The 13,679-nt window shown below is 46.9% G+C and overlaps 1 protein-coding gene across 1 annotated transcript in view; it reads left to right on the top strand.

The window, feature by feature from the left end:
• The window catches only part of LOC135899525 (phospholipid-transporting ATPase ABCA3-like), a 138,310-nt gene that overhangs the window by 11,038 nt on the left and 113,593 nt on the right, over nt 1-13,679 (top strand). The window contains exon 4 of the mRNA XM_065428809.1: nt 10,813-10,901. Coding sequence (XP_065284881.1) covers nt 10,813-10,901 — 89 coding nt within the window. The remainder of the gene's footprint in view (nt 1-10,812; nt 10,902-13,679) is intronic.

The raw sequence follows: 13,679 nt of genomic DNA, 5'->3' as shown, positions 1-13,679 counted from the left end.
TTCTCGAGCAAAAATGGCGCTGAAGCAAGGCGCGACGGCCCACGTGATGCTATTAGGCCAATAGCGACGCGGCGGCGGCCTCGTTCAGAGCGCGCGAGGAGGAAGTGGCATTCTTCAAAGCGTGGCATTACTTTACGAAGTTTAAGGGGCTTTACAGTAGCGTTGTGAGACGCTTCGTAGCTGCCAGGGTTGCCTTTTGCACCCGCGTACGCTTTGAGTATCGTCTGAGGAATCCAGGCGCAACGTTGCACCTTGCTACCGCTGCCAATGCGACGCCCTTCGGGCGAGCCTGGTGATTTATTAACAAGCGAGCATGAGAACGAAAGGTTTGAACGAAAACCCGTCTGTCTGCTTGTGTGCGGCAAAGGAGGAGAGATGGGTGGAGAGGAGGCCAGTGCGGGTGGAAGGGGACGCGGCATCTCACTCAGGCAGCGCCAGTAGGCGGGAAGCTATGCATTCCTCTCATTGGCCGTGTTCCTCTCACTGACCTCTCACTTAGCAATTTCGTGAGACCTACAATGAGCGCCAGTTCCACCCCTGAGTGCCGCCCGCGCCGAATTAAATCACAAGCTGAACAAAAACCGCGGTGACGTCATGTCCCTCTCCTTTCACCCTTCGCCATCCTTCTTCCTGCCTGCTGCGCCCTCCTTTGCCCTTACGGCTATGCCCTGCTCTTCGCATTTTCGTTTCGGTCGTGCGCGCGTGACTTATTTTCCAGGGCGGCAGGCCCGCGACTGAGGCGACACCACTCGGCAAAACGTGAACCACGGCGGCATGTCGCCTCCGGGCTCTTTTGCTCCCTAAAGAACCGCCTTTGCCTAGGTACTACGCAGGAAGCTTCCCTAGCTCCATTCGTCCCCTAGCTGCACTGGCTGGCGTGTTTTCACTGGTTGCACCTTGCAAGTTGCAACACAGCCGCCCTGAAGTCGCGTCCGCGGCATTTGATGCTCTGCGGTCATAAATTGTGTTCTCTCTGTCGCCATGAGGGTATATGAAAACCCGATAATCGTAAGGTGGTGAGTAAGACGTTTCAAATTAACGACGTGGTAACGGTATTTCTGTTTCATTTTCGTGCCAAGGCACCCGTAGTGATTTTCAGAGAAAATTAGCACAACGTCAGTGAATTGTAAGTCTAGCCCAGACCACTGCGACTTTCGCATATAAATCCATTGGGACATTCTGAGTGTAGGAAGTAATCTGCAGTGCAGCTTACTGACCGCAGACGATTGTGAAAGCTCTTCAGCAACATGCCGATTTGGCATTGACGTGGAACAAGTTCATAGCGTTTCTGCATGAGACGCGCAATAGGAAAGACACACGAACACACGCTCGGTGAAACTGCAGCGCCGTAGAAATGACGAAGCGCTTCTGGTTAATAAGCGGACGCATTTGATCACGCTGGCTTGCAAACAGGCGTAGGTGCGATAGAAATGACGAACGTGCGCTTCCACAACGCCTTTCTTTAACTACTTGCTACGTGAAACACAAGTAACATTTTAACAAAACGTTACTTGAAACACAAGTAACAAGCCCCATCAATAATTGTGCAACAAATTTATGCCATTCTCCCACAAATATTCATAAGTTATGCGAATGGTCCAACCATGGCGTGAACCGTCTGCACGAATCCAGGGTTACGGGAATGAACCCAGGCTGTGTGAACACAGGGTTGAACAAGAAATCCCAGGCTTCTCATTCAATTTTAACCCCTTACTCCATAAGCTCTTATTTAGTAACAGAATTCAGCAAGCCTTTGTTTAGGCCAGATATGCCTAAACCCACGCCGCGTATTAAAAATACTCGCCTATTTGTATATTTATAGGCAAACATTTTCGCATATGTAGGGAGGTCAACCCTACACAGGGGAAAAGGGTAGAAAATAACGGAGAGGGAGATATGATGTATAATATACGCTGTGCAGTTACGGGTATATCTTTTGACCACGCAAAAATACATTTGATGTGCAGAAAACTTGAAAATATCAGAACCACTGAAAAGACTTGACACATTGTTTCAAGAGCTGAAGCGTATTACTTAGAGCTCCAGTCTGTATGCAAGTTTCACTCAAATTTGATGTCATTCTTGATCGGCTGATTCATGCCTTCAATGTTTTTCATATATTATTGGCATTTGTATACCATTTATAGAACTTGATTTTACGTTTACTTCGGCTTTGCATATTGTTTACGAGATTGGTGCAAGCCAAAACTTTCTTCCTTTTCTTTTGGGAGTTAATTGTTGCGTCTATTCTTAAAAGCTTCTGGAACATCGCAGGCCCCAAGCTATCTTCATCGTTAACACTGCTGATATTCTCATCCCAGCTAGAACGTTATCTAGTGAGGCGAGGAATTATAGGGCACTAAATGGGATATAATAGGGTTCCGTGAAGTTAGGAGGACAAAAGAAGCATATCCAGTGCTAAAAAGCGGGCACGCCCTGTGCTGCCGTGGCTTAGCGAAGACACTAGGACTAGGAGTAGGATTCCTGATTAATAAGGATATAACTGGTAACATACGGGAATTCTATAGCATTAACGAGAGGGTGGCAGGTCTTGTTGTGAACCTAATAAGATGTACAAATCGAAGGACGAACAGGTCTACGCCCCTACATTCAGTCATGATGACCAGGAAGTCGAAAGCTTCTATGAAGACCTGGACTCGGCGATGGGTAAAGTCAAAACAAAATACGCTATACTGATGGGCGACTTCAATGCCACGGTAGGCAAGAAGTAGGCTGGAGACAAGTCAGTGGGGGAATATGGCATATGCTCTAGGAGGAGCAGGGGAGAGTTATTATTAGACTTTGCAGAACAGAATAATATGCGGATAATGAATACCTTCTTCCGAAAGCGGGATATAGCCGAAAGTGGACGTGGAGGAGCCCGAATGACGAGACTAGAAATGAAATAGACTTTATACTCTGCGCTAACCCTGGCATAATACAAGATGTGGACGATCTCGGCGAGGTGCGCTGTAGTGACCATAGGATGGCAAGAACTCGAACTAGCCTAAACTTGACGAGGCAACGGAAGAAACTGGTACATAAGAAGCCAGTTATTCGGCCTTGACTCAGGAATAGGACTTTCGTGATGAAGATATGAACGACAATCTTATGGGCATCCTTAAGGAGTGCGCAATAGAAGTCGGGGGTAACTCCGTTAGGCAGGATACCAGTAAACTATCGCAGGAGACGAAAGATCTGATCAAGAAACACCAATGTATGAAAGCCTCTAACCTTACAGCTAGAATACAACTGGCAGAACTTTCGAAGTTAATCAACAAGCGTAAGACAGCTGACATAAGGAAGTATAATATGGATAGAATTGAACATGTACTCAGGAACAAAGGAAGCCTAAAAGCAGTGAAGAAGAAACTGAGAATAGGCAAGAATCAGATGTATGCGTTAAGAGACAATGCCGACAATATCATTACTAATATGGATGAAATAGTTGAAGTGGCAGATGAGTTCTATAGAGATTTATACAGTACCAATGGCACCCACGACGATAATCGAAGAGAGAATAGTCTAAAGGAATTGGAAATCCCACAAGTAACGTCGGAAGAAGTAAAGAAAGCTTTGGGAGCTATGCAAAAGGGGAAGGCTGCTGGTGAGGATCAGGTAACAGCAGATTTGTTGGATAGCAAGCAGATTGTTCTAGAAAAACTGGCCACCCTGTATACGCAATGCCTCATGACTTCGAGCGTACCGGAATCTTGGAAGAACGCTAACATAATCCTAATCCATTAGAAACGGGACGCCAAAGACTTGAAAAATTATGGACCAATCAGCTAACTGTCCGTTGCCTACACAGTATTTACTAAGGTAATCGCAAATAGAATAAGGAACACCTTAGACTTCTGTCAACCAAAGGACCAGGCAGGATTCCGTAAAGGCTGCTCAACAATAGCCTATATTCATACTCAATCAGGTGGTAGAGAAATGTGCGGAACATAACCAACCCTTAAATATAGTTTTCATTGATTACGAGAAAGCGTTTGATTCAGTTGAAACCTCAGTCATGGATGCATTACGGAATCAGGGTGTAGACGAGCCGTATGTAAAAATACTGAAAGATATCTATAGCGGCTCCACAGCCACCATAGTCCTCCATAAAGAAAGCAACAAAATCCCGATGAAGAAAGGCGTCAGGCAGGGAGATACGATCTCTCCAATGATATTCAGAGCATGTTTACCGGAGGTATTAAGAGACCTGGATTGGGAACAATTGGGGATAAGAGTTAAGGGCGAATACCTCAGTATATTGCGATTCGCTGATGATATTGCCTTGCTTAGTAACCCAGGGGACCAATTGCAATGTATGCTCACTGACCTGGAGAGGCAAAGCAGAAGGGTTGGTCAATAAATTAATCTGCAGAAAACTAAAGTAATGTATAACAGTCTTGGAAGAGAAAAGCAGTTTACGCTGGGTAGCGAGGCAGTGAAAGTGGTAAGCGAATACATCTACTCAGGACACGTAGTGACCGCAGATCCGAATCATGAAACTGAAATAATCAGAAGAATAAGAATGGGATGGTGTGCGTTTGGCAGGCATTCTCAGATCATGAACAGCAGGTTGCCATTATCCCTCAAGAGAAAAGTGTATAACAGCTGTGTCTTACCAGTACTCACGTACGGGGCAGAAACCTGGAGGATTACGAAAAGGGTTCTACTTAAATTGAGGACGACGCAGATTGGGTGAGGGAACAAACGCGAGTTAATGACATCTTAGTTGAAATCAAGGAAAAGAAATGGGCATGGGCAGGACATGTAATGAGGAGGGAAGATAACCGATGGTCTTGAAGGGTTACGGACTGGATTCCAAGGGAAGGGAAGCGTAGCAGGGGGCGGCAAAAAAGTTAGGTGGGCGGATGAGATTAAGAAGTTTGCAGGGACAACATGGCCACAATTAGTACATGACCGGTGTAGTTGGAGAAGTATGGGAGAGGCCTTTGCCCTGCAGTAGGCGTAACCAGGCTGATGATGATTATGATGACCCATTTTTACCAATAATGGTTATAATAAAAGGTATCGTGGAGTAAAACAAGAAATTTTGCCACCCAACTTTTTCTTTCGTGAGCAAACACCTCTACTGTCCTCCGCAAAACAACCCCTAACCGCATGGTTACGTACGGTTAGTAGTGCGAGCAACGAAAACAAAAGAAAGAACCACAAAAGTTTAGCGCTTACTTGAACTACATTTTAACGCACTAGTGTTAAGGGCCCCGTGTCGCAAGATATCCGGTGTCGGCGCCAGATATTGTCTCGCGAAAAATCCTTCCGAACCACAAACGCGCAGACCCTCTGCGTGGCACAGATGCGTTACTGAACAAATTGAATTCATCAGAGTAGAACGCGCCAGAAAAATTGTAAAATACGACGTAAATACAACCTAGAGATATGAAAGCGTCGGGCTGTATTTTGAATATACCGGAAAACTCAAACACTCAAACAAAAGGCCCCTTTCCAGCATTTCTACCATTCGTAACGTGGTGTGGCTCGCTCGGTTCCCTGCAACAAGACCATCCAGATGGCACTCTTCTCCGGGCATCCGTAAAGCCCCTTAAGGTACTGTCACTCTCCTCCTCCGCCTTCACTCCTTCTCGTTCCTCCTCTCTTTCACGCTCCCTCCTCGACCGTGGCGCCGCCTACACTGCTCGAGCGTAGCAACGGCGCCAATACGCGCTCCTTGACACTCCGCAGACGCTTCTCGAGCAAAAATGGCGCTGATGCACTGCGCGAGAGCCCACGTGATGCTATTAGGCCAATAGCGACGCGGCGTCGGCCTCGGCCAGAGCGCGTGAGGAGGAGGCGGCATTCTTCAAAGCGTGACACTACTTTACGAAGTTTAAGGGGCTTTAGGCATCCGCAAGAAATCTCCGGTTGCCGGGAAGCGTGACAAGCAGTCAGTGATCTTTTGAATACTATGGCGTTCCGCTCAAAAAGGCGAAGATGAAGCGTCCTTCACATTTTATTCACAGAAAGAACCTGCCGCGGTGGCAAGCACGAGGTCGCGGGGTGGATTCCCGGCCGGGGCGGCCGCATTTCGATGGCAGCGAAATGCAAAAACTCCAGTGTGCCTGTTTCATGGGGACACGTTCAGGACCTCCTGGTGGTCAAAAGTAATCTGTAGTCCCCCGCTACGGCGTGTCTCATAACCAAATCGTGGTTTTGGCACATAAAACCTTAGAATTCAATTATTCATAGAAAAAGGTTGTTTAATTACGAACAAGACCACGTGAGCCCATTCCTCACATGACATGAAGACAGAAAAACGAAACAAACCGCGATGTTAGCAATGATTAAAAAGTATAAGAAAACTAATATATTGACATCAGGTACGAATCGAAGCACAAGTTCAAAATCACCTGTCCAAAATTACGCACGTGCCTAGCCATTTTCTACAAGGTTACTTCACTTTTTAAATGTGATACCAACGTCTGACTGACGCATGGGTCCCCTTTTTTTTCTTTATGTCGGTACGCCTGACCTAGCTCGCGGCCGTTCGTGTTGGAAAAGCACTTCATCCCCACTAAAAATAGGTGTGCATACGCGACTTTTGCAGTTCAAGGTCAAGTAGGGTATGCACTGCTCTTTTCGATGAGCTGGCATGCTCCCTGAGTTGTATATTTATACATCGCTCACTTTGGCCTACATTTACTCGACTTCAGGAAATGGTTAAACATGGTGTGCCACCCGCAATTCTTACAAGGCAAGAAATGCATGTGGAGCCTGACTTTGCAAACGCCTTGTTCGCATGCACTGGTGCGGGCACGTGCTCTTACTGCTGAGCAAATTCGTTTAGATTTGCGGCGTCAAAACAACCCCTACTTTCACGTTATATTTGATGGTAATATTCTTCAGCCGAAGTGAGACTCGTTACCGTTATCCGTTTCCATGAATCAATACCGACTCGCCTACTTTTCAAAAACTGCATTGGCTGTGTTATACATGATGCAGAAAATTAATGGTTGCCTCACATAACCAGCCAAATGTGCTTCTCCGTTGAAACATCACAGTAGGCTGTAAGAGTTGTCGGACGATCTCGCCGCTGCCACCAGTTGTAAGGGGTTGTAGGTCGTAGGGAGGAACTTGGGGGCACAGGACAAGGCGAGCAGGTTTTATTTACAGATATTTACATTCAAACAACTAATACATTCGACGCACTAGCGTGACTCACAAATGGAGCACGCAAGACGAAGCATACAACATGCGAGCACGAAGCTCCGAGCACATTGCTTCTCGAGCACAAGCACACTGCTCACGAGCACGATCACAGAGCACACAGCTCACGAGCACCCCCTAGCAGCGACAAACAGCTGCTTATAAACACTCCGTGCTCCCTAGATCGCTAGGTGAGAGAAAAACGTTCGACCAGCCATCGCAGCCGAACCGCCTTTGAGCGGCAGGGCTTACACACACACTTCGGCACTGGTTTCACAACTCCCACCGAGGTGAGACAGGCTTTGCAGAACTCGGGGCTTACGTCTTGAAAGGCACGTGGGGAGGTGCCGCCAAATACCTTCCCTCGGGAACTCCCCCGCTCACGGCAGACCAGGTCGGCAGTGGCGAGTTCAGTAACAAAGCCTGGTTCGTCGTACTCATCTCGGCCTTCCCGCGACGGAGTCGCTGACGCGGCGTATTTTCCTCCTCACACAGTAGACCTAGTGGCGCCTTTCGGCTGGAGAAAGACGGTGGCTTCCTAGAAAATGTTGACGACGCTGCCGCAGCTGGCTGGCAAAACTTTGCATGTCGTCACCTCGGCAGGTCATTCCTAACAAGGCTAATAAAGAGGAAATTAATATCCTGATATGATCTGTGCACTCATTTCAAGTTTGCACATTGTGGTAATAACCCTTGTATGTGCAAACATTTGCACATTATGTGAAGAGATACCAGTATACTTCCCCACAAGGACATCTGCGTCAGCAGGCATTTGGTGCGCTGCGACACCACGTACCCGAGCACACGAGGGCTGGACCCTCCCGCGTATAACCTTGCGTGGCTTAGCAGTGTCCGGGGAAAGGGGGATGCTGGGTGTTGAGGCGATGCTGAGTGCTTGGGCCTTTAAGGCCCCTCGGCGGAGGCAACACGCCCCTTTGGCCTCGGCTTCACGTAGACCCCCCCCCCCCCCCCGGACTGACTCATCCAGGGGAAATCGATAGTTGGCTTTTCCTCTCCTCCTCTCTAATCTTCGTCTTTCTTTCTCACATTTAATCTTTCCTGTCTTCTCCTCCCTTCTGTCTTATTTTCGATTTTCTAGGCCATAGTTCACAGAACTGTTGTGACCACCTCACCTGTGCAAAATGTGGCCACGAACATCCATCGCAATCCTGTGAGAACAAACTGCCCCGCATGAACTGTGATGGCGAGCATGCCGCCTACTCACTGTCCTGACCATCGTGGAAGAAAGAGAAGGAAATAGTTACAGTTAAAGTCAAAGAAAACATTTCATTTAAAGATGCATGAAGGCGGGTGTCCTTCCTGTCTAATACCATGTTTGACGAAGTAGCGCGTCAGTGGGCAGCGTCACAGCGGCGTCCAGCTGCCGTCTGGCCCACGCTTAGTGAGCCGGTGGTGACGCCATACGCAGCTAGCACTGCTCCGCCATCTCAGAAGAAGGGGTCATCAATCTCCAGACTGGTGGCTTCAAGGGTCTCGCCACCCGAGACGAGGCCTACATCGCGAATAAACCGCTCACAAGAGCGGGTGTCCAGCATCCCGCAAGAGGCGATGGACACATCTCCCAGCCAGACGGCACCGACAGCGCCTAAGGAGCAGCGAGAATTCCTCGACCGTTCCAAAAATGAGAAACATAGCATGACGGGGCCTGTAAAGGGCTCTGTAAGCTGTCTTTTCTTAAACACATAGCACAAAAAACCACGTTCAACCTGGAAATACAAATATTACACTAGAATGTCAGAGGTCTCCTCCACAACTTTGATGACATCAAAGAGCTCCTATATGAGCATAATTCATAGGTGATGTGTGCTCAGGAGACATATTTAAAGCCTACGGAAACAAATTTTGTCCCACAACATGCTATTTTTTCGCAAACACCGCGATGACACTGTCGTGTCACCCGGTGGTGTGGCTATCATGGTCGACAGAGGTGTTGCCTGCCGGGGATTAAAACTTCGTACGCCCCTAGAGGCAGTTGCTGTCGGATGGATGTTGTTTGACAAGGTAGTCACTATCAGCTCTGCTTACATCTATCCTAATTATCATCTTACTCAAGCCGAATTTCAGAACTACATAGACGACCTTCTGGCGCCGTACATAGTTGTCTGAGATCTAAACGCACAGGACACTTTGTGGGGAGACGTCGCTGTGGTGCCAGAGGACAGCTAATCGAAAACATCCTATCCTATTCAAATGCCTGCTTCCTTAACCAGAAAAAAAAAACATTCTATAGCCCTGCACACAAAACCTTTTCTTTAATAGACCTAAGCATAGTGTCCAGTACAATCCTACCATATCTGGCCTTGGATGTGATTAATAACCCTTATGGAAGTTATCACTTCCCCATTGTTCTAAGCCTTACAAAACAAGCTGAGGGCTTTACACACGTTCCCCGGTTGAATGTAGATTTAGCCGACTGGACGCGGTTTCGTGAACTATCACATCTGCCCTGGCTTTCAGGGATGCTAGTTCAAAGCGGTAAAGGGAAACCTGCGACCATCACTTAACTAGCATCAATCAAAGCCTCGCGACAAGCCTTAAAAGAACACAATCGGCAGCTGCTCAATCTGAGACTCGCTCACGGCAAATAGTTGCGGCTATCGCATATGTGCACCAAGTTGTGCATAATCTCAAAAAGGTTGTCAGCAGGGCAGGCGTTCGGTTGCTGTTCACTGCCAGAAATAAGTTAGGTAGCCTGCGCCATCAAGTCCACCGGGTGACCGAGAACAACCAAAAAAGTTGCAAAAAGCAGTGCAGGCAGAGGTTTGTGATTGACTGTTGTGGCTGCGTGGTTTATAAGAATCCTCTTTCACGCAAGCGTTTCTATATCGGTCATACGGGGTGGTGCATCAATGACCGGATGCACGAACACTCAAAGAAAGTTCAAGAACAAGCTGGAAATCGTCAATTACCGCTGCATCGCAATAATGCGGCTGCAGGCCGAAAGATGTGAGCTATTTGTCAAGATACCGTGATGACCGCGCTCGTCTTATTTCGCAAGCTTTCCACATTCAGAACAGTGGCGAAGCATTGTAAGGCTTCCCTCCCTTTCTCTCCTTCCGAAGTAGATAGCCTTCCTATCGCATTCATTGCAATTTATTGCCCCTGCGCATGCTGAATTATGTTGATTCTGTACTTTGAGATAGCGGTAGAGTATATACATGCTGACTCAAAGAATAAAGACACTTGGTTGTTAGTCAACGCTGCGGCCTGTGTCTCTATCTTCGTCATGTTGTGTAGCGCTGTTTACTGCTCGTAATAATGAACAAACCAGCCCAAATGCGTACTCATCTGCAGACATGGCAGTTGTGCGAAGCTCTATGTTTATGAGCGTATTTAGATACATAAGAAGCACAACTTTGTGGTTATCAATGGTTTATGTGCTGAACAATTTCGATTGGTGGACCAACCTACTTCAAGGGGGTGGGGGGGGGGAGGGGCTCCCCGACCGCAACTGTTGGGCAAATAAGCCATTCGGAACCGACCGCGCAGTTGTACTTTCATATATATATATATATATATATTTATATATATATGTATGATTGTTTGCTTTTGGCTTCAATGAAACAATTGAAAGAAAGCGTATTCATTCGTTCAAACATGCTCATGAAATGCGATGTCTTCTACTTTCAGATGAAACGACTGCTTTTCTGTACATAATACAGCAGGAGCACTTAAAGCTAAAAAGTAAGGCATTTCCAGAAGCAGAAATGAATTACACGGTGAGTGAACAGAGTGTAAAAAATTTAGTGTTTTAGGAGTTGCATGCGCGCCTATTTGGCTACCCTCGGGGCGTTGTGTGCAAAGCAAACACATGGGCTGCAACTCTTAGAGTATTGAGTTCCACATTCTTGTAGTGAAATCATTGACTATCATGTTATTCTTTTAGCGCGATAGCGTTAAGGGCCCCGGGTCGCCGAAAATCCGATGTTGGCGTAGTTTCGGCGAAAACCATTTCGAAATACGCGCGCCCAACCACTCAGACGCTCCATGTATCGCTAGGAAGTTACCGAACTAATCTATTTTCTTAAACTAAAGTACGTCACAAAAATCGTAAAATGCAACTCGTACACAACATACCGATATGGTAGCGTCGGATTGTAATTTGAATATACGAGAAAACACAATTATGTTATGTAAGCAGCGTTTCTGTCAGAAAGCTCACCTTCGAGCATAGCGATCGCCGCCAGCGTTTCCCGGTAAACATTACGGTCACATGACCTGCAGCTGCCGAGAAGTGGGAGAAGCAGTCAGGGATCTTTGTGAATGATTTTCCCCCCATCTTGCCCCCTTTCACCACCCTTCTGTACTTCCTAAGCAAAGACCATGTCAAATTAGATCAATACATCGACTAATGATTGTCACGGTGGCTAAGGGGGTTTCCGCAGGGGAATATGGTTGAATGCTTCCACGTTCCACTCTTAAAAACGTAGATCAAGCGTCCTCCAAATTTTAAGTATAGCTGACCTGCGTATATCAGAGTTTTCTCTGAGCTGAGCATATATGTATATGTATATATGTATATATTAAGTGAATCAATTATATGAGTTGAAGTTGCTCTCTTACGTCCTTAACGAGATCAAGCTCAATCCTTCCAAATACATTTAATTGCACTCAAGCAGTAATGTGTCTTACAAATTAAGACACGACCATTACAGAATTCCACTTCTGCGGACCAACTACGGAACCCAAATGCTTTCATACCTAATTCTCAGTGTTCTCAACAGGCATACACAGGCCATAGAAATTATTCAGAAATGCGTGCCCCTGAACTTTTTAAAAAAGAATCCTAAAGCTTACCTTCTTTCCAGTCCTAATGAATAATAGGTTGTGTATACAGAATATTTTGCGATACTGAGGTTTCCTTATTTGTACGAATTTTCCTTTATGATTGCAAATGTTTGCACCTTATTCCGTTGTTTACTTTGCATAAAACTGTTTTCTGTATGTAACGATAGTGTATGTTTTCGTTTCCGTTGCTGCATGCTCCGAGTCTGTGCATTCCGGTGCTGGGGTCCCATCATGCAGAGCACATGTGCCTTTGGCCTTGTATACGAGACCTTGTTGTGCAAAATAAAGCACAGAATGAATGAATGAATGTACAGATATTATGCCGAGATTTATAGGTTGAAAACACGGAGAATGCACAAGCTTACAGACCCAATTTTGTGGAATGAAACGACGTACTTCAAATCAAATCAAATCAAGTTTATTTTTCTCATAAAGAAATCGAAGGAGGCTTGAACAAAACGTGAAAACTAGTTCACTTGATGAAGGTTCAGGCCCCCGTTTACATGACAGACAGCCGACGTGTCGCCGAGGTTTGGCTTATAGGCAGCGCGTGTAATGTTTGCATTAATTGTGAGATGTGTGTGTTCAAAATTATGGGTCAGAAAGTCAGCTGTTCATTGCACATGGGCTTTACTAATGCCTGCGCTCAGGCTACTGCTGTATAAAACGCGTCAGTGTGTCCGTTTATTATGTGTTGCATAAGCAGCTGCAGATTTTTTTTAGGTAACGTGGGCATCGGATTCGGCCCACTATTCTAACAGCTAATTCCAGCAGAATTATAATAATTCCTTTTTTTGCAGCTGCTTTTGCAATATACACGATCGAAAGAATACATTCTACGCTCGCGTGTCACGAAAGCGCGCGTCATGAAAGTGCGTGGAGCGTGTCACCCAATCCAGCAAAGGAGACGCCGGCCCCACGTCTTCTTCGGCAGAGGAAAAGTTGTTTTTTTATTTATGAAGCGCCTCCTGGTATTTATCGCTCACGGCCAACGCCGACACCGACGCCGACACCGACGACACCGGCTTTTCTGCGACACGAGCTCCTTAACGCTGTCGCGTTAAAAGAGCGCGTACGCCACAGACAACCGACGCGATCAACGGTTACTAACTAAAGCTTCGACAAGATACTCCAAGAAGAGAGAGGAAAGAGAGCGCGACCGAAACACCCTCTCAGACCTCGACACATGGCGAGCATGGCGATAGGGCAGAGCGACAGCCCGAGCGTGCGCCAACGGCTGTGTCACCACCCTCCTCGAAGACGCGGCCGAATACGCGGCCGAAAACGCGATAAACGTCCAGAAGATTCCCAGGCTTTGCTCATGCTATATGGGAGCACGACTCCGTCAGAAAGTTCGAGATGCGCAGGCGGAGGCGATAAAAGCGCCGTGCTGGAATATGGGAAAACGGGGTCCAGGGTTGCCAGGCTTGGCGATCTCTCGCCAAATTGGCTACTTTTAAAAGCTCCTGGTGACCGAAAATCGTGATTGGCGATGTGGCTACTTTCTGTCTACATTTGGCGGCGGTAATTGGTATAGGTAGTGTACGAATCACACTCCCCCCGATGGCTCCCTCGATGCAACAGCCCCAAACTCCAGATCATGAAGGCTATGCTCATGTGTCTTGCAAGCTGAGTAAGCAAATTCAAGGGCTGAGAATATATCATAGCCGTCATATGGTCAGTGGGCCTATTCGACTTGTTCTGGGCTG

This window comes from Dermacentor albipictus, chromosome 10 (genome assembly GCF_038994185.2).
Source record: "Dermacentor albipictus isolate Rhodes 1998 colony chromosome 10, USDA_Dalb.pri_finalv2, whole genome shotgun sequence".
Lineage (NCBI taxonomy): Eukaryota > Metazoa > Arthropoda > Arachnida > Ixodida > Ixodidae > Dermacentor > Dermacentor albipictus.
This window is presented reverse-complemented; position numbering and strand designations above follow the sequence as displayed.